This window comes from Cervus canadensis, chromosome 18 (genome assembly GCF_019320065.1).
Source record: "Cervus canadensis isolate Bull #8, Minnesota chromosome 18, ASM1932006v1, whole genome shotgun sequence".
In the NCBI taxonomy this organism is placed as follows: domain Eukaryota; kingdom Metazoa; phylum Chordata; class Mammalia; order Artiodactyla; family Cervidae; genus Cervus; species Cervus canadensis.
In genome coordinates, this window is record NC_057403.1 from 60,434,874 (window position 1) to 60,452,869 (window position 17,996).

Sequence of the window (17,996 nt, forward strand, 5' to 3'; positions counted from 1 at the left end):
AAACTATGGAAAATTCTCAAAGAGATGGGAATACGAGACCACCTGACCTGCCTCCTGAGAAATCTGTATGTAGGTCAAGAAAAAAACAGTTAGAACCGGACAAGGAACATCAGACTGGTTCCAAATCAGGAACAGAGTACGTCAAGGCTGTATGTTGTCACCCTGCTTATTTAACCTATATCCAGAGTACATAATGAGAAATACTGGACTGGATGAAGCACAAGCTGGAATCAAGGTTGCTGGGAGAAATATCAATAACCTCAGATATGCAGATGACACCACCCTTATGACAGAAAGCAAAGAAGAACTAAAGAGCCTCTTGATGAAAGTGAGAGAGGAAAAGTGAAAAAGTTGACTTAAAACTCAACATTCAGAAAACTAAGATCATGGCATCTGGTTCCATCACTTCATGGCAAATAGATGGGGAAACAGTGGAAACAGTGAGAGACTTTATTTTGGGGGGCTCCAAAATCACTGCAGATGGTGACTGCAGTCATGAATTTAAAAGACAATTGCTCCTTGGAAGAAAAGCTATGACCAATCTAGACAGCATATTAAAAAGCAGAGACATTATTTTGCCAACAAAGGTCTGTCTAGTCAAAGCTATGGTTTTTCCAGTAGTCATGTATGGATGTGAGAGTTAGACTGTAAAGAAAGCCGAGCGCCGAAGAATTGATGCTTTCGAACTGTGGTTTTGGATAAGACTCTTGAGAGTCCCTTGGACTGCAAGGAGATCCAACCAGTCCATCCAAAAGGAAATCAGTCCTGAACGTCATTGGAAGGACTGATGCTAAAACTGAAACTCCAATACTTTGGCCACCAGATGTGAAGAACTGACTCATTGGAAAAGACCCTGATGCTGGCAAAAATTGAAGGCAGGAGAAGGGGACAACAGAGGATGAGATGATTGGATGGCATCACCAACTCGATGGACATGAGTTTGAGCAAGCTCCAGGATTTGGTGATGGACAGGGAGCCTGGCAAGCTGCAGTCCATGGGGTCAGGCATGACTGAGCAACTGAACTGACTGACTGACCCCAATATGGCCCCTTGTGTCAGGCAAAGTAGTAATGCTCTTCCTCTCTACTTCACCCAAAACTGTCCCTAAGATTCAACTTGGTACAGAGGCTGTATTTCAGTTACAGGAAGGGGCTCAAAGTGATGTATGTTTATTGGGTTTTTACCTGAATGACAACAGAGTACTAAACACACATGTAAGTATTTTTTAATGGTTGGTGAAATTTGTAATCCAGAAAAATTTCAGATGTTAAGTAGATCATGTTGTCACATAATGCTTGATATTTCCAATGAAGAAATAGCTGCCAGATAGGAAGAAATACTCTCTCTTAAGTGTGTATACACATGCATACATAAGAACATACAGACACACACATAGTGTGTAACCCAAAAATTTTGAAAATGTACTCATGACTTACAGTTAAGATGTAGTAATTTCACAATTTACATTTCATTATAAAACCCTACATTTTAAAGAAATATATCTAGATAAAGGATGCACATGTCATAGGAAGCCAAAGATAGGATCCTTCTCACTGGAAAAGGGAATTTCAAAGATCATTTTCATCTGTTTAGTGTATGTAGGGTATTTTAAAACATTTTAAAATTCATGGGAATAATCAACATTCAGAAGAATTACATCTTTGGCAATGAGAACTACGTTGGGAGGATTTAGAGCCTTTGCAAACTGCCACTCGAGCACATAACTTATGAACCCTTTGCTCTTTAAAATTGAGAACAAAGCAATTAAATACAAATTTCACACCTTCAGAAAGAGCAAGAACATGCCCGCCACCTATTGTAAATTCCAGAGTGTATTCTGTCACTTAAATCTATAGTTCCTTTGTGTGGCAATTTTCCTTTTATTCAAAAGACAGTTAAAAAGTGAATCTTCTATTTTGTTCACTGAAAAGGGGCAATGCATACCAATTTTGTTCTTAAGAAAATAAGTTTAAATAGGTTCTTTTGTAAAAATAACTGTTAGCCCAATATTTAAGAATGTGATACACATGGGCAGACCCTGCCAAGTGGGACACACACCGCTTGGTTTGTTTACAAAGTGTGATGATCCATTTAGGAATCATGAGCCTTGAGAAGTTTGCACACTAGTGAGGGAGCACAGTACTCCCTGTGGGTCAGACACTGTGCTCAGTGCATCACGGAAATCCCTTAATCCCCACAGAGGCCACACTGCACTCACAGTCCTGCTAACATCCGAATCAGCGGGGAGCAGGGAGGCTCAGCACTGGACTCGCAGGTACAGGTGGGAAGGCAAGGATCTGAGCCCAGGTGGTCCACGCAGAACTTCAGCATCTCCCTCTGTGTGTGCCACATGCTCCCTGATATGGGCAGGGATCTGGTGCTGGGAAAGCTCCACCAGACCAACGGCAGGACACCAACAACCAATTCAACATGTCTTCCATCCAGAGAGAGTAGTGGGACATTACTTTTGGAAATCAACAAGCAGATGAACCCAACTACCGAGATCTCCTTGTGGTCCAGTGGTTAAGAATCTGCTTTGCAATGCAGGGGACGTGGGTACGATCCCTGGCCAGGGAACTAAGATCCCACGTGCTTAGGAGCAACTAAGTACAACTACTGAGCCTGTGCCACAGCTAGAGAGTCTGTGCACAATGAACGATCCCCCGTGCCACAACTAAGACCCAATGCAGCCAAATCAATCAATCAATCAAAGGAATGGAACAACTGGGTATTCACACTTCAGAGTATCTTAAAGAAGGAATTAGAATTGAACTTCTGCCCCTTGTTCTTTAAATCTCAGTATCAATGACAGAGACAGACTAAAGGGACAAAGCTGGTGATTAAATAGTTAATCCCACTAGGAAACTGTAAGTAGAAAAGATGTGGGAAACCCCTGTACGTTAATGATTACTCAAGAAAGCAGGTTGGCTTAATGACAAAACCAAGCAAGCTTGCTTAGCAACAAAACCATGCCACAGAAGCACAAGACATGTCCCCAAACAATGGTGGCATGAGACCCACATCCTGCCCAGCGAGCTCAGTAAGGTCATCAACCCTAGGACATGCTCACTGCACACATAACAACAATAATAATCTGTGGACCTCGCTGGGCCATGTCGGGACAAGAAAACTCCCCTGCTCAACCTGGAGGAGGAGCTCATGATGGAAGCTTGACATCTACTCAAGAAAGACAAAGATGTTCTCCTCCCCCTCCCCACTTTTCCTTTGATTATAAAAGCGTAGCCCAGTAAGATCTCAGGGCGCAGCATTTCTTACCAGCTTGCTCATAAGCCTCACAAGTGTCTTATTCTAATAAGTCACTTCTTATCTACCACTTTGCCTCTCACTGAATTCTTCCTGCACTGTGACATAAAGGACTATGGTCCCGGAGATCTTTGGAGCCCCTGAAACAACATCCTAACGGTTTCACTGACATCTCTTTCTTGCTATTCCTGATGCCTGTGTTAGGCCTCTGATTCCTCCTAAACTATTAGATTAGATTCCAAAACATTATTCCTCCTTCAATCTCCTATTGAGCTATACAGCTGAATTTTTCAAAGAGTAAAAGTTCCACTCATGACCACTCCACTGCTCAAGAGCACTTCCAGGGGCTGCTAGAGACAAAGTGATAAAATACACACAACCTGGACTCCTGTGCTTCCCAATTGTGCTCAAAATGCCCATCCTGCTCCCACCAAGAAGAGCCGCCAATTCAGCCATTTCCACCTAAATCCCCTCCCAGAACCTCAGAACCAGGACTCTCAACTTTACTTACTAAGATTTTGTTGTGCTAAGTGGTCTGTGGCGAGCACTTTGATAAGTGCAAATATTAGCCCTACCTGGATATTTAGCAGCCAAATGAACCATGCATGGAGCTCACTAAAATAAAATGTCCTGGAAGGATGTGAAGAACTTTACAGATTTGGTCTCACTCAGTGAGGAAGTGTGTATTTACCTCAGCTATTTAGTCATCTCTACAGTTAAAGCAAATGAACCTACTTGGTGTGAAAATGGTTTCAGACCTAGGAGATTAGGGTCATGATGTTGACTTTCAAGAGCAGAGAAATGCACAGAGATCTCCTCCTCTGTTCTGCCTTCACTGCTGCATTTATTTTAACTTTTTAAATTTCTGACATATGCTCCAAAATACTTTCTCATTTTTCCACTCTTGGTCATCCAGTTTTCCTGTCTAGAATTTGTTCTCACTCTCCTCCTAGTCAAAATATTTGATTTTATTATACTACTAACCTGGGCTTCCCTGGTGGCTCAGATGGGAATCTGCCTGCAATGCAGGAGACCTAGGTTCAATCCCTGGGTTGGTAAGAGCCCCTGGAGAAGAAATGTCATCCCACTCCAGGATCCTTGCCTGGAAAGTCCCATGCACAGAGGATCCTGGTGGGCTACAGTCCATGGGGTGGCGAAGAGACACGACAGAGTGGCTAAGACATTATACTAACCTATCAAAGCTCAGCATGCGCCCTTGTCGCTGTCAAAGGCCATTCTCTCTATGAGGCCCAGTTCGCCCACAGTCCACACTTCTGTCATCACGGGGTGCCTGGGGAAGCGATATGCTGCCTTTGTCACGCTTTGTAATCTTGTCAGAGCATAAGTCAGGGACCTAAACATGTTTTGTTCACTGGTTATTTTCACCTCAAAACTCTCCTAGGTCATAGTATTCCTTTCTTTATTCTTCCTCTTAAAAAACAATTTCTATTTCATTTGCTTTCTGTTTATCTGTTTTTAAAAATATTTTCCAGGACTTTCCTGCTGGTCTAGTGGCTAAGACTCCACACTCCAATACATGGGGCTTGGGTTCAACTCCTGGTCAGGGAACTAGACCCCACATGTTGCAACTAAAGATCCTGCATTCCACAACTGAGACTTGGCACAGCCAAATAGGTAAATAAATAAATATCAGTATAAAAAGGCATAGCAAATACTCATATCAGATAAAATAGACTTTAAAAAACTGTTATTAAGAGATAAGGACGGACACTATATAATGATTAAGGCACCAGTCCAAGAAGAAGATGTAACAATTATAAATATTTATGCACCAGTGTTCTTGCCTGGAGGATCCCAGGGACGGGGGAGCCTGGTGGGCTGCCGTCTGTGGGGTCGCACAGAGTCGGACACGACTGAAGCGACTTAGCAGCAGCAGCTGCTGATACATAAGGTAATTGCTAACCATAAAAGGGGAAATCAACAGTAGTCAGGGAATTTAACGCCCCACCTCTACCAATGGACAGACCATCTGGAAAGAAAATAAAGAAGAAAACACAAGGTTTAAATGACACAATAGACCAGTTAGATTTAATTGGTATTTAGAGGACATGCCACCTGAAAGCAGCAAAACACACTTTCTTCAACTGCACACAGAACATTCTCCAGGATAGATCACATCTTGGGTCACAAATCAAGCCTTCGAAAATTTAAGAAAACTCAAATCGTATCAAGCATCTTTGACAACCACCATGCTACGAGATTAGAAAACTGAAAAGGAAAAAACTGCAAACACACACACACACACACAAAGACCCTGCAGACCACAACTAAGGACCCTGCATGCCACAACTAAAGAGCAAAGATTCCGTACGCCACAACTAAGAGCCAGTGCAGTCAAATAAATAATTTAAAACAGATTTTTTTAAAAATCTGAAGAGGCGCTGCATTATTTGACAAGAGTTGAAGTGACAGAATTTGAAGACATTAAATCAGGTTACAGAATAGATTTTTATTTTGATGAAAACCCTTACTTCGAAAATAAAATTCTCTCCAAAGAATTTCATCTGAATGAGAGTGGTGACCCATCTTCAAAGTCCACTGAAATCAAATGGAAATCTGGAAAGGATTTGACGAAACGATCAAGTCAAACACAGAATAAAGCCAGCAGGAAGAGACAGCATGAGGAACCAGAAAGCTTCTTCACCTGGTTTACTGATCATTCTGATGCAGGTGCAGATGAATTAGGAGAGGTCATCAAAGATGATATTTGGCCAAATCCGTTACAGTACTACTTGCTTCCTGACATGGATGATGAGGAAGGGGAAGGAGAAAGGGATGACGACGATGATGAAGAGGAGGAAGGATTGGAAGATATTGATGAAGAAGGGGATGAGGATGAAGGTGAAGAAGATGAAGATGATGATGAGGGGGAGGAAGGAGAGGAAGATGAAGGAGAAGATGACTAATGGAACACTGATGGATTCCAACCTTTTTAAATTTTCTCCAGTCCCTGGGAGCAAGTTGCAGTCTTTTTTTTTTTTTCCTCCTCTTGTGCTCAGTCGCCCTGTTTTTGAGGTCTCTTTTCTCCTTTATACCATGGTTCACAACTTATTTGGGGAGGGGGGAAATATCTTGAGCAGAATTCAGTGGGAAAAGAATCTCTACCCCTTTCTGTTTCAAATTCATTTTTATCCCTTCCTGTCTCAACAAAAACTATGGAATCAACACCACCATGCTCTGTGGGAAAAAAAGAAAACCTTCTGCTTCCTTAGCTCTGCTGGAAGCTGGAGGGTGCTAGGCCCCTGTGTAGTAGTGCATAGAATTCTAGCTTTTTTCCTCCTTTCTCTGTATATTGGGCTCAGAGATTACACTGTGTCTCTATGTGAATATGGACAGTTAGCATTTACCAACATGTATCTGTCTACTTTCTCTTGTTTAAAAAAAGAAAAAAAAAACTTAAAAAAATGGGGTTATAGAAGGTCAGCAAAGGGTGGGTTTGAGATGTTGGGTGGGTTAAGTGGGCATTTTGACAACATGGCTTCTCCTTTGGCATGTTTAATTGTGATGTTTAACGGACATCCTTGCAGTTTAAGATGACACTTTTAAAATAAAATTCTCTCCTAATGATGACTTGAGCCCTGTCACTCAATGGGAGAATCAGCAGAACCTGTAGGATCTTATTTGCAATTGACATTCTCTATTGTACTTTTGTTCCTGTTTATTTTTAAATTTTTCTTTTTGTTTCACTGGAAAGGAAAGATGATGCTCAGTTTTAAACCTTAAAAGTGTACAAGTTGCTTTGTTACAATAAAACTAAATGTGTAAAACAAAAAAAAAATCTAACCTCAAACCTAAAGCTACTAAATAAAGGAACACAGTTAGTTGAAGGAAAGAAATCATAAAGATCAGAGCAGAAATCATTGAAACTGAAATGAAGCAAACAGCAAAGATCAATAAAAGTTGGTTCTTTGAGAAGATAAACAAAATTAATAAACCTTTAGCCAGAATCATCAAGGAAAAAAAAAAGGGAGAGGACTGAAATCAGTAAAATTAGAAATGAAAAAGGAGAAATTACAGCTGACAATGCAGAAATACAAAGTACTACAAGCAAATATATGACAATAGACAGCCTGAAAGAAACAGAAAAATTCTCAGAAAGTTACTTTTCAAGACTGAATCAGGAAGAATTAGAAAATATAAACAAGCCAATCACAACTAATCAAATTGAAGCTGTAATTAAAAGTCTTCCAAAAAACAAAGGTCCAGGAACAGATGGCTTCACATGCAAATTCTATCAAACATTTAGAGAAGAGCTAACACCCATCCTTCTCAAACTCTTCCAAAAAAATTGCATAGGGAGAAACACTCCCACACTCATTCTGTGAGGCCACCATCATCCTGATACCAAAACCAGATAAAGATATCAAAAAAAAAAATTACAAACCAATATCACTGATAAACATAGACACAAAAAATCCTCAGCAAAATACTAGCAACTAGAATCCAACAATACATTAAAAAGATTATACACCATAATCAAGTGGGATTTATCCCAGGGATACCAGGATTCTTCAATATCCACAAAGTCAATGTCATGCACCATTTTAGCTAATTAAAGAATAAAAACCATGGCATCTCAATAGATGCAAAAAAAGCTTTTGACAAAGTTCAACACCCATTTACAATTTCAAAAAAGAACTCTCCAGAAAGTGGGCATAGAGGAACCTACTTGAATATAATAAAGTCCATATACGAAAAACCCAGAGCAAACATCACTCTCAATGGCAAAAAAACTGAAAGCATTTCCTCTAATATAAGGAACAAGATAAGGATATCCACTCTCTAATAATCAATAAAGTTTTTGGAAGTCCTAGCCATGGCAATCAGGGAAGAAAAAAAAACAAAAGGAATACTGATTGGAAAAGAAGTGAAACTGTCACTGTTTGCAGATGACATGATACTATACCTAGAAAATCCTAAATATGTCACCAGGAAACTATCAGAATCTTATTAGTTTCACCAGAAACTAATCAGAATTTGGAAAAGTAGCAGGATACAAAATCAATACATAGACATTTCTTACATTCCTATACACTAAAAACAAAAGATCACAAAGAGAAATTAAGGAAAAAAGACCATTTACCATTAAAAAAAAAACAAAACCTACAAGTAAACCTATCTAAGGAGGCAAAAAAGACTGTACTCAGAAAACTATAAAACATTAACGAAAGAAATCAAAGATGACACAAACAGATGAAGATATACCATGTTCTTGGATGGGAGGAATCAGTATCCTAAAAATGACTTACACAACCCAAAGCTATCTACAGATTCAATGCAATCCTTATCAATTTACCAGTGGCATTTTTCACAGAATTAGAACAAAAAATTTTACAATTCATATAGAAATACAAAAGACCTCAAATAGCAAAGCAATCTTGAGGAAGAAAAATGGAGATGGAGGAATCAGGCTCACTAACTTCAGGCTATACTACAAAGCTACATAAACAAGACAGTATAATATTGGCACAAAAGAAGAAATATAGATCAACGGAACAGGGTGGAAAACCCAGAGAGAAACCAATGCACCTATGAAATTACAACACACTCTCTAATACCATACACAAAAATAAACTCAAAATGGATTAAAGTCCTAAATGTAAGATGAAAGACACTATAAAATTCTTAAGAGGAAAACATGGGAAAAACATTCTTTGACATAAATCAAAAAAACATTCTTTGACAGCAAGATCATTTTTAACACACCTCCTAGAGTAATGAAAATAAATACAAAAATAAATGGGACCTAATTAAACTTGAAAGCTTTTGCATAGCAAAGGAAACCATAAACAAGATGAAAAGACAACTCTCAGAATGGAAGAAAGTATTTGCAAACAAAGCAGTGGACAAAGAATTAATCTTCAAACTATACAAAGAGCTCAAGCAGCTCAATATCAAAAAAACACTAAAAAAACAGTCAAAAACTGGGAAGACCGAGACATTTCTCCAGAGAAGACATACAGATGGCCAAGAAGAACGTGAAAAGATGCTCAACATCACTAAATATTAGAGAAATGCAAATCAAAACTACAGTGAGATACCACTTCACACCAGTCAGAATGCCATCATCAAAAAGTCTACTAACAAAAAAGGGAAAAGATAACAAAAAAAAGTTTACTAACAATAAGTGAGGGAGAGGATGTGGAGGAAAGGGAACTCTCCTATACTGTTGGTGGGAATATAAATTGGTACAACCACTATGGACAGTATGGAGCTTCCTTTAAAAAACATAGAACTACCAAATGATCCATTAATCCCACTCCTGGGCATTTATCTGGAGAAAACCATCGTTCAAAAAGATATGGGCACTCCAGTGTTCATTGAAGCACTATTTACAGTAGCCAAGATGTGGAAGCAACCTAAATATGCATCTACAGAGGGATGGACAAAGAAGACATGGTAGATATATACAATGGAATATTACTCAGCCATGCAAAAGAATGAAAGAATGCCCTTTGCAGCAATGTGGACGAACTTCGAGATTGGCAAGTGAGTGAAGAAAGTCATACAGAGAGAGACAAATATCATATGATACCACTTATATATGGAGTCTAAAAAAAACTGATACAAATGAACTTATTTATAAAAACAGAAATAGACTCACAGACTTAGAAACCACACTAGGTTACCAAAGGGGAAAGGAGGGATAAATTAGGAGCTTGGGATTTACATATATATATCACTATATATAAAGTAAATGACCAACAAGGACCTACTGTATAGCACAGAGAACTCTACTCAATGTTCAATAATAACCTATGTGGGAAAAAGAAACTGAAAGAATGGATATATGTATATGCATAACTAAATCACCATGCTGTACACCTAAAACTAATACAGTAGTGTAAACCAACTATATTCCAATATAAAATAAAAATTAAATAAAAAACTAAATATACTCTTAAAATATGATCCAGCAATCACACTTCTTGATATTTCCCCAAAGGAAGCAAAAACATATGGTCACTCAAAACTGTTCACAACAGTTCATCACAACTTCATCCATAATTGCATCAACTCAAAGGATGTCTTAGTTACTTCTAACAGTGGATAAACAAACAATGAACTACTACTCAGCACTGAAAAGAAATGAGCTATCCAGCTACGCAAAGACATGGGAAAACCTTTAATGGGAAATATAGTTGATTTACAGTATTGCGTTAGTTTCAGGTGTACAGACAGCATAGTGACGTTTTTTGGAGATTACATTCTATTACAGGTATTGAAGATGTCGGATATAATTCCCTGTGCTATACAGTAGATCCTTACTGTTTATTCATGTATAGTAGTTTGTATCTGTTAATCCCACAGGCCTGATTTGTCCCTCCTGGGCTCCCTCTGCCCTTTGGTAGCCTTAAATTTGTTTCCCATGTCTGTGAGTCTGTTTCTGTTTTGTATATAGATTCATTTGTATTATGTTTTAGATCCCACATATAAGTGATCTTATACCGTACTAACATTCATCTTTATCTGACATGTTCATTGAACATGATATTCTTTATATCTATCTGACATGGAGGAATCTTAAATGCATATTTCTAAGTGAAAGAAGCTGATACGAAAAGACTTAGTTACTATGTGATTCCCACTATATGGCATTCTGGGAAAGGCATAACTATGGAGACGGTATAAAAATCAGTGATGGGCAGGGGTGGCACACTGGAGAGGAATGAACAGGCAGAGCCCAGAAGACTTCAGGGCAGTGAAAGCACTCTACTGTTACCATCATGATGGATACACGTCTTCATACATTTGTCCAAATCCATAGAATGTACAACACCAAGAATGAACCCTAATGTAAACTATATACTGTAAACAATGATGATGTCAATATAGCTCATCAGTTATGACAAATGAACCATCCTAGTGGGGGATGGAGAAGGAAATGGCAACCCACTCCAGTATTCTTGCCTGGAGAATCCCAGGGACAGCAGAGCCTAGTGGGCTGCCATCTATGGGGTTGCACAGAGTCGGACACAACTGAAGCAACTTAGCAGCAGCAGCAGCAGCAGTGGGGGATGTTGACTATGGGGATGCCATGCAGGGGGAGGGTGGGAGTTATATGGGACATTTCTGTATTTTCTCCTCTATTTGCTGTGAGCCTTGAATTGATCTAAGAATATAATACCTTTTAAAAAATTAAAGGGTTCTTCAATAATTATCCACTGTAATCCTATATATCCTCATAACAAGGAGCTTTTAAAGAGAACTTTAGAGAGATCTTTTCAAAAATTAAGTTTCCTGATTATTTTTACATGTTTACATAGGAGTTTTGCTTTAAAAAATCAACACTCCTGTGAACTTTTTTCCTAATTTGTTTCTGGAGAATAGAACAAACAAAAATCGTAGCCTTTATATAAAATGGAGCCAACTGCCAAAATTAAATCTTAACCTGCAGCCAACATTGATATTAAATGTGAGGGACTTACTTCCGAGTAAGTAACTAGTGTACTGAATGATGACAAATTCATATTTTAAAATTCTTTAAACCTGCTTGGATATATAGAAAATCCTAGAGATGCTGCCAGAAAATTACTGTAGCTAATCAATGGATTTAGTAAAGCTGCAGGATACAAAAGCGATACACAAATATCCCATTTACCATAGCAACAAAAAGAATAAAATGTCTACAAATAAATCTACCTAAGGAGGGAAAAAACTTGTACACAGAAAACTATAAGCTATTGATGAAAGAAATCAAGCAGAGAGATATACCATATTCTTGAATGAGAAGAATCAATATTGTGAAAATGACTATATTGCCCATGGCAATCTACAGAGTCAATGCAATGCTTATCAAATTACCAATGGCACTTTTCACGGAATTAGAACAAAATGTTCTACTATTTGTATGGAAACACAAAAGACCCAGAATAGTCAAAGCAATCTTCAGAAAGAAAAACGGAGCTGGATGGAGGAATCAGTCTCCTCGATTTCGGGCTACACTACAAAACTACAGTAAACAAGACAGTATGATATTGGCATAAAAACAGAAATACAGGTCAATGAAACAGGATAGAAAACCTAGAGATGAACCACAGCACCTGTGGTCACCTCATCTATGACAGAGGAGGCAAGAACAAACACTGGAGAAAACACAGTCTCTTCAAAAAGCGGTGCTGTGGAAACTGGACAAATACAAGTAAAAGAATAAAATTAAAACACACTCTCTAACACCATACACAAAAATAAACTCAAAACAGATTAAAGACCTAAATGTAAGATCAGACACTATAAAACTGAAGAGAAAAATACAGGAAAAGACACTCTGACGTAAATCACAGCAAGATCTTTTCATATGTGCACGCATGTTCAGTCCTGTCTTACTCTTTGCAACCCCATGGACTGTAGCCTGCCAGGTTCCTCTGTCCATGGAATTTTCCAGGTAAGAACACTGGAGTGGGTCGCCAGTATTTCCTACTTCAGGGGATCTTCCTGACCCAGGTAATGAAAATAAATAAAAAATAAACAAATGGGACCTAATTAAATTTGAAAGCTTCTGCACAGCAAAGGAAACCATAAACAAGATAAAAAGACAACCCTTGGAAATGGAGAAAATATTTGCAAATGAAGCAACAGACAAAACTCCAAATAAACAGCTCATGCAGCTCAATATCCAAAAAAAAAAGAAAGAAAAAACAATCAAAAAATGGGTGGAAGATTAATAGACAAAGAAGACATACTGATGGCCAAACACATGAAAAGATGCTCAACATCACTATTAGACAAATTCAGATCAAAATTACAATAAGGTATCACCTCACACCAGCCAGAATGGCTGTCATCAAAAAATCTACAAACAACAAGGAGGGTTTGTGGAGAATGCCAGACATGGTTTGGAGAAAAGGGAACTCTTCTACCCTGTTGGTGGGAATGTAAACTGACACAGTCACTTTGAAGAACAGTATGGAGGTGCCTTATAAAACTAAAAATAGAACTACCGTATAACCTAGCAACCCCACTAATGGACATGTACCCAGAGAAAACCATTATTCAAAAAGACACATGCACCCCAATGTTCATTGCAGCATTACTTAACAATAGCCAGGACATGGACATGGAAGCAACCATTCCTCAACAGAGGAACGGCTAAACAAGATGTGGTACATATGTAAAATGGATTATTATTCAGCCATAAAAAGAAATTGGGTCATTTGCAGAGCTGTGGATGGACCTAGAGACTGTCATACAGAGTGATGTGAGTCAGAAAAAACAAAGATCATATATATGTGGAATCAAGGAAAATGGTATAGATGAACTTATCTACAAATACAGACACAGACATGGAAAATACACATGGATATCAAGGCAGACAGGGGACAAGAATTGGGAGATCAGGATTGCCATGTATACACTATTGAAAATATGTATAAAATAGACAACAAAGGAGAACACAGTTTATAGCACAGGGAACACTACTCAGTGCTCTGTAGTGACCGAAATGGGAAATAAATCCAAAAAAGAGCAGATACATGAATATGCATAGCTGATTCAATTTGCTGTACAGTAAAACTAACACACATTGCAATGCAACTATATACCAATAAAAATTAATTTTAAAAATCAGCTGAAACATAAAATACCCTAATTTGAGTTTTACATAAAGGCTTATATATTTCTGTTTAATTTTTAAAGTCCCTGGTATAAAAAGTAACACTCCATTTATTTATATATTAAATATATTGTCTCCTTTATTGAAAATCTTTCATTATATATCGGATATTATTCCACGTGGTGGGGATTTTATTAGCTGCCTATTCATTCTCAACCAAATTACCTTCAAACTCAGCAGCTTAAAGTGTAAAGTGGAATTGGCTCAGTAGTGTCCGACTCTTTGCAACCCCAAGGACTGTAGCCTGCCAGGCTCCTCTGTCCATGAAATTCTCCACGCAAGAATACTGGAATGAGTAGCCATTCCCTTCTCCAGGGCATCTTCCCAATCCAAGGATCTAACCCGAGTCTCCTGCATTGCAGGAAGATTCTTTACCATTTGAGTCACCAGGGAAGCCAGATTACTTCTCAAAAGGCTCTTCCTGACCCAGAGATGGAACCCAGGTCTTCTGCATTGCAGGCATATTCTTTACAGACTGAGCCAGGAGGGAAACCATTAAAACCATTCACTAATAGCTTAAAGCCATTCACTAACACTTCCTGAAGTTGAGACTCCAGAAGCACATTAGCTGGCTCTGGCTCAGGGTCTCGTACGGAAAGAAACAAAGTGAAAGTGTGAGTTGCTCAGTCGTGTCCAACTCTTTGGGACCTCATGGACTGTAGTCAGTCAGGTTCCTCTGTCCATGGGATTCCCCAGGCAAGAATACTGGAGTGGGTTCCCATTCCTTTCTCCAGGGGATCTTCCCAACCCAGCGACTGAACCCAGGTCTCCTGCATGGCAGGCGGATTCTTTACCATCTGAGCCACCAGGTGTATCAACTCTCATGGGGTGGCCATCAGGATGGCCACCAGGCCCTGCTCTTCCCAAGGCTTCCCTGGAGTTTCAGCATCTCCTGCTGGCTGGAGGCCTCAGGTCCTCCTCACTAGCAGGCCCCTCCACAGGGCTGCTCATCACATGGCAGCTGGCTCTTCCTTGAGTGAGAGACCCAAGAGGGAGCAAGAAAACCACCAGACCAGAAGCAGCAGTATCTCACAACCTCACCTCAGAAGCTGCTTTCCATCCTCTATTCTGCATCATGTTTGTCCCGCAGACCAAGCTTGGTGCGACATGTGGTTAACTACACAAGGGTATCGCAGGGAACTTGGCTCCCACAATAGAACACATATTAACCGTATCTGAATACATATTTTTATCTTACTAGGTGGGTTTATTTCTGATAATAACCAATAGTCATTTGGTACTAAGTTTTGGGTTGGCCAAAAAGTTTCCCTAAGATATTATGGGATAACTCAAACAAACCTTTTGACCAAGCCAACAGGATGAACCAAAGTAAGTGATCAAGCTAGGAAACACAGGACTTTGACCAAAACGTCAGTTGGTGGCATCACATGGGTTTCAGGAAGTGCGCATGCGTGCGTCTCTTTTACCAGGACCCATTTCCCGACATGCGCAATAACGCCCACTCTTCAAACTATCATTTCAGCTTCTGCTGCCTCCGTAATTCTGTTCTTGCTTCCTACCAACTAAATGTTGTCCCTTTCTCTTCTGAATTCCCTCCTCAGATGTTTTTAATTTCTCTAGCACCAGCTACAACTTTTTTCCTGCATTTGGTTACTAACGTAAATATTTCTTCCTACTGATCCAGTTTCATCATTTGGAGAGGAAGGGCAGTATCTTACTATATGTCCTGCATGACAGGTGCTCTAGCAATTATTTTTTAAATGGTGAATTACTGCGTGAAGGATTTATTAGACAGCAGTCTATCGAAAGAACTCAAAAGCTGGAAGGGCCAGAGGGACTGGAAGACATGAAAAGGCAACTCAAAATGAGAAAAATACATTTTGAGGTTGAAAGTAGGGCAGACAAACCATTACAGAAAACTGCTTTAGATGACAGCTCTGTGCACAATACTGACCTGTCTTTCATGCCTTTCCCAACTACTATTGTAACGAAGATGCTCCACATAATGGCAGAGAGTTTTGGTCCAGCTCTTGCTTTTAACATTATTGACACATAAGTGGGTTACAGCATTTACGATATTTTAAGTTTCCACTCATTTCATCTTCTTTAAGAAGTATAGATATCCAAACTAGAAAACTGTTCCATCTCCATTATACTATCCATTCCTGAATCCTCTGTCATACAGTATGTTTGTCACATTTTATCATGATACATCAGTATATCCAGGATTCATTTTTCAGTCCACTGATGCTTGACAGAATCGTGTTCAAGATTAAACACGAATTGGGTTCTAAATCTGCTTCTACCACCTAACCTAAGTCTATGTCATTTTAAAGTCATTATCATTTCTTTCAACACATCAGCCTATCCAATACCTATACTTTTCCATTGGATGATCTCAGATCATTTGTTTTCAGGATTAAAGTAGGTATAAAGTAGTTAATATATTATTAAATAATTTATGTTTGTTCAAGAATTTATACTAATTAACAGAATACCAATTAGTAAAGAAGAAATGGAAGTAAAATACTGAGCTATTTTTATCTAAACTCTGAACACCTTGATATGATTTATGAGGTCCTAAGTAACCCAAACTACTGGATTGGCCAAAAAGCTCATTTGGGTTTTTCCATAGACATTATGGAAAACCCAATATGCAAATAAAGTGTTTGGTCAACAGTACATCTTCCCTGTCTTCAGTTCTGCCTTCTCCCCAGCACACTGGCTCCCTTTGCCCTTTCTCAAATATGCTCAGTTTTATCCATCTTCAGACTTCTGCTCATGTTACTTCATTTCTCCAAAATGATGTCACCAAATTTTTACAGGGTGGACTGGTAGTATCTATCGTTGTTTAGTCACTGAGTCGTGTCCAACTCTTTGAGACCCCATTAACTATAGCCTGCCAGGCTCCTCTATCCAAGGGATTTTCCAGGCAAGAATACTGGAGTGGGCTGCCATTTCCTTCTCCAAGGGATCTTTCCAACACAGAGAGCAAAGCTGGACCTCCTGCGTGGGGAGGTGGATTCTTTACCACTGAACCACCGAGGATATCTATCACTGAATCTCGGTTTAAATACTAATTCTTGGGGGACTTCTGAATAGGAGCCAAATTAAATTATTCTCTGTCATAGCACATATCAAATATAATTGTATTATAATACAGAATTTAAATTTTTATTTGTCCACTTGTTTACTGATTCCCTCCCAGATTAAATTTTGAGTTCCAAGGGCAGTGTCATTTTTTTTTTTTTTTTCAATTTACCAAGCATAATACAGTACCTGGGACTAGAAGGGCATTCATAAATATTTCCAAATAAATAAATGAACATCTCATTAATCAAACCAAATCTTTTTACACTAATCCTTCACAAAACTTCATCCTGCAGTCTTGATTCTCCTGAGTAAACCACTGAATCCAGCTTTACAGAATTTTTGTGTTATTATTCACCCCAGTGATCAGCCTGTCTCAAGTACAGTTTAGGAAATGAAGTCAAGCCGTGTCCAGGATGGGACTCATCATGATCATGTGCAGTGGACACGCAGGGCAATAACCTGCCATCATCGAGTCTAGGATGGTAGGGAGTAGGAAATAAAGTGATTTCCTGTAACTGAGATGAAAGGAGCGCTAAGAACATGTCTCTTTTAAAGAAATGAGAGAGTGAAACTGCCAGCTGAACATCTCTTCCAATAGACGCCTGCAGTGCAGAATGCTGAGGAACTTGTTTTTATTAAACCGGATGGGAAAGCCTGAAAAGTGCTGCATTTGGTCTGGAAGTGGCACAGCTGTTAAGAGGGACTGGAGCAGGCTAAGTGCCTCCGTCTGTCAGTCCTCACAATCCACGTTCACCTCTCCACTGTCTGCTCTCACACCCCAGCACAGAAACCCTTCTTCACGCTGCCCTCGGGGGCCTGTTTGTGATGACCATCCGTCGGTGCACACACAGCGGTTGCTGTGGGCTTGAGAAACCCCTGGACCCTGGTTATTCCTCTTTCTTCCCCCGACACATTGAGAACTTCAGCTTCCGAATAGAGATCATCAAATGCCTTACTAAGCCTAAGAATTCTTCTGGTTATATAAATGTTACTCTGAAAGTTTTAAGAAATATATATATATGTATATAAGAAATATACAGATAAC

General features: G+C 39.2%; 2 protein-coding genes across 2 annotated transcripts in view; one reads left to right on the forward strand and one right to left on the reverse strand.

Moving 5' to 3' along the window:
* SYCE1L (synaptonemal complex central element protein 1 like) overlaps nt 1-17,996 on the reverse strand; it is a 92,079-nt gene that overhangs the window by 51,670 nt on the left and 22,413 nt on the right. The gene's annotated exons all lie outside the window — the stretch shown is intronic.
* On the forward strand, nt 5,652-6,855 carry LOC122421330 (protein SET-like; the record flags this gene model as incomplete). Its single annotated transcript, XM_043437183.1, has 1 exon — nt 5,652-6,855. A coding segment is annotated over one exon (540 nt), but the record flags the coding sequence as incomplete, so codon positions are not given.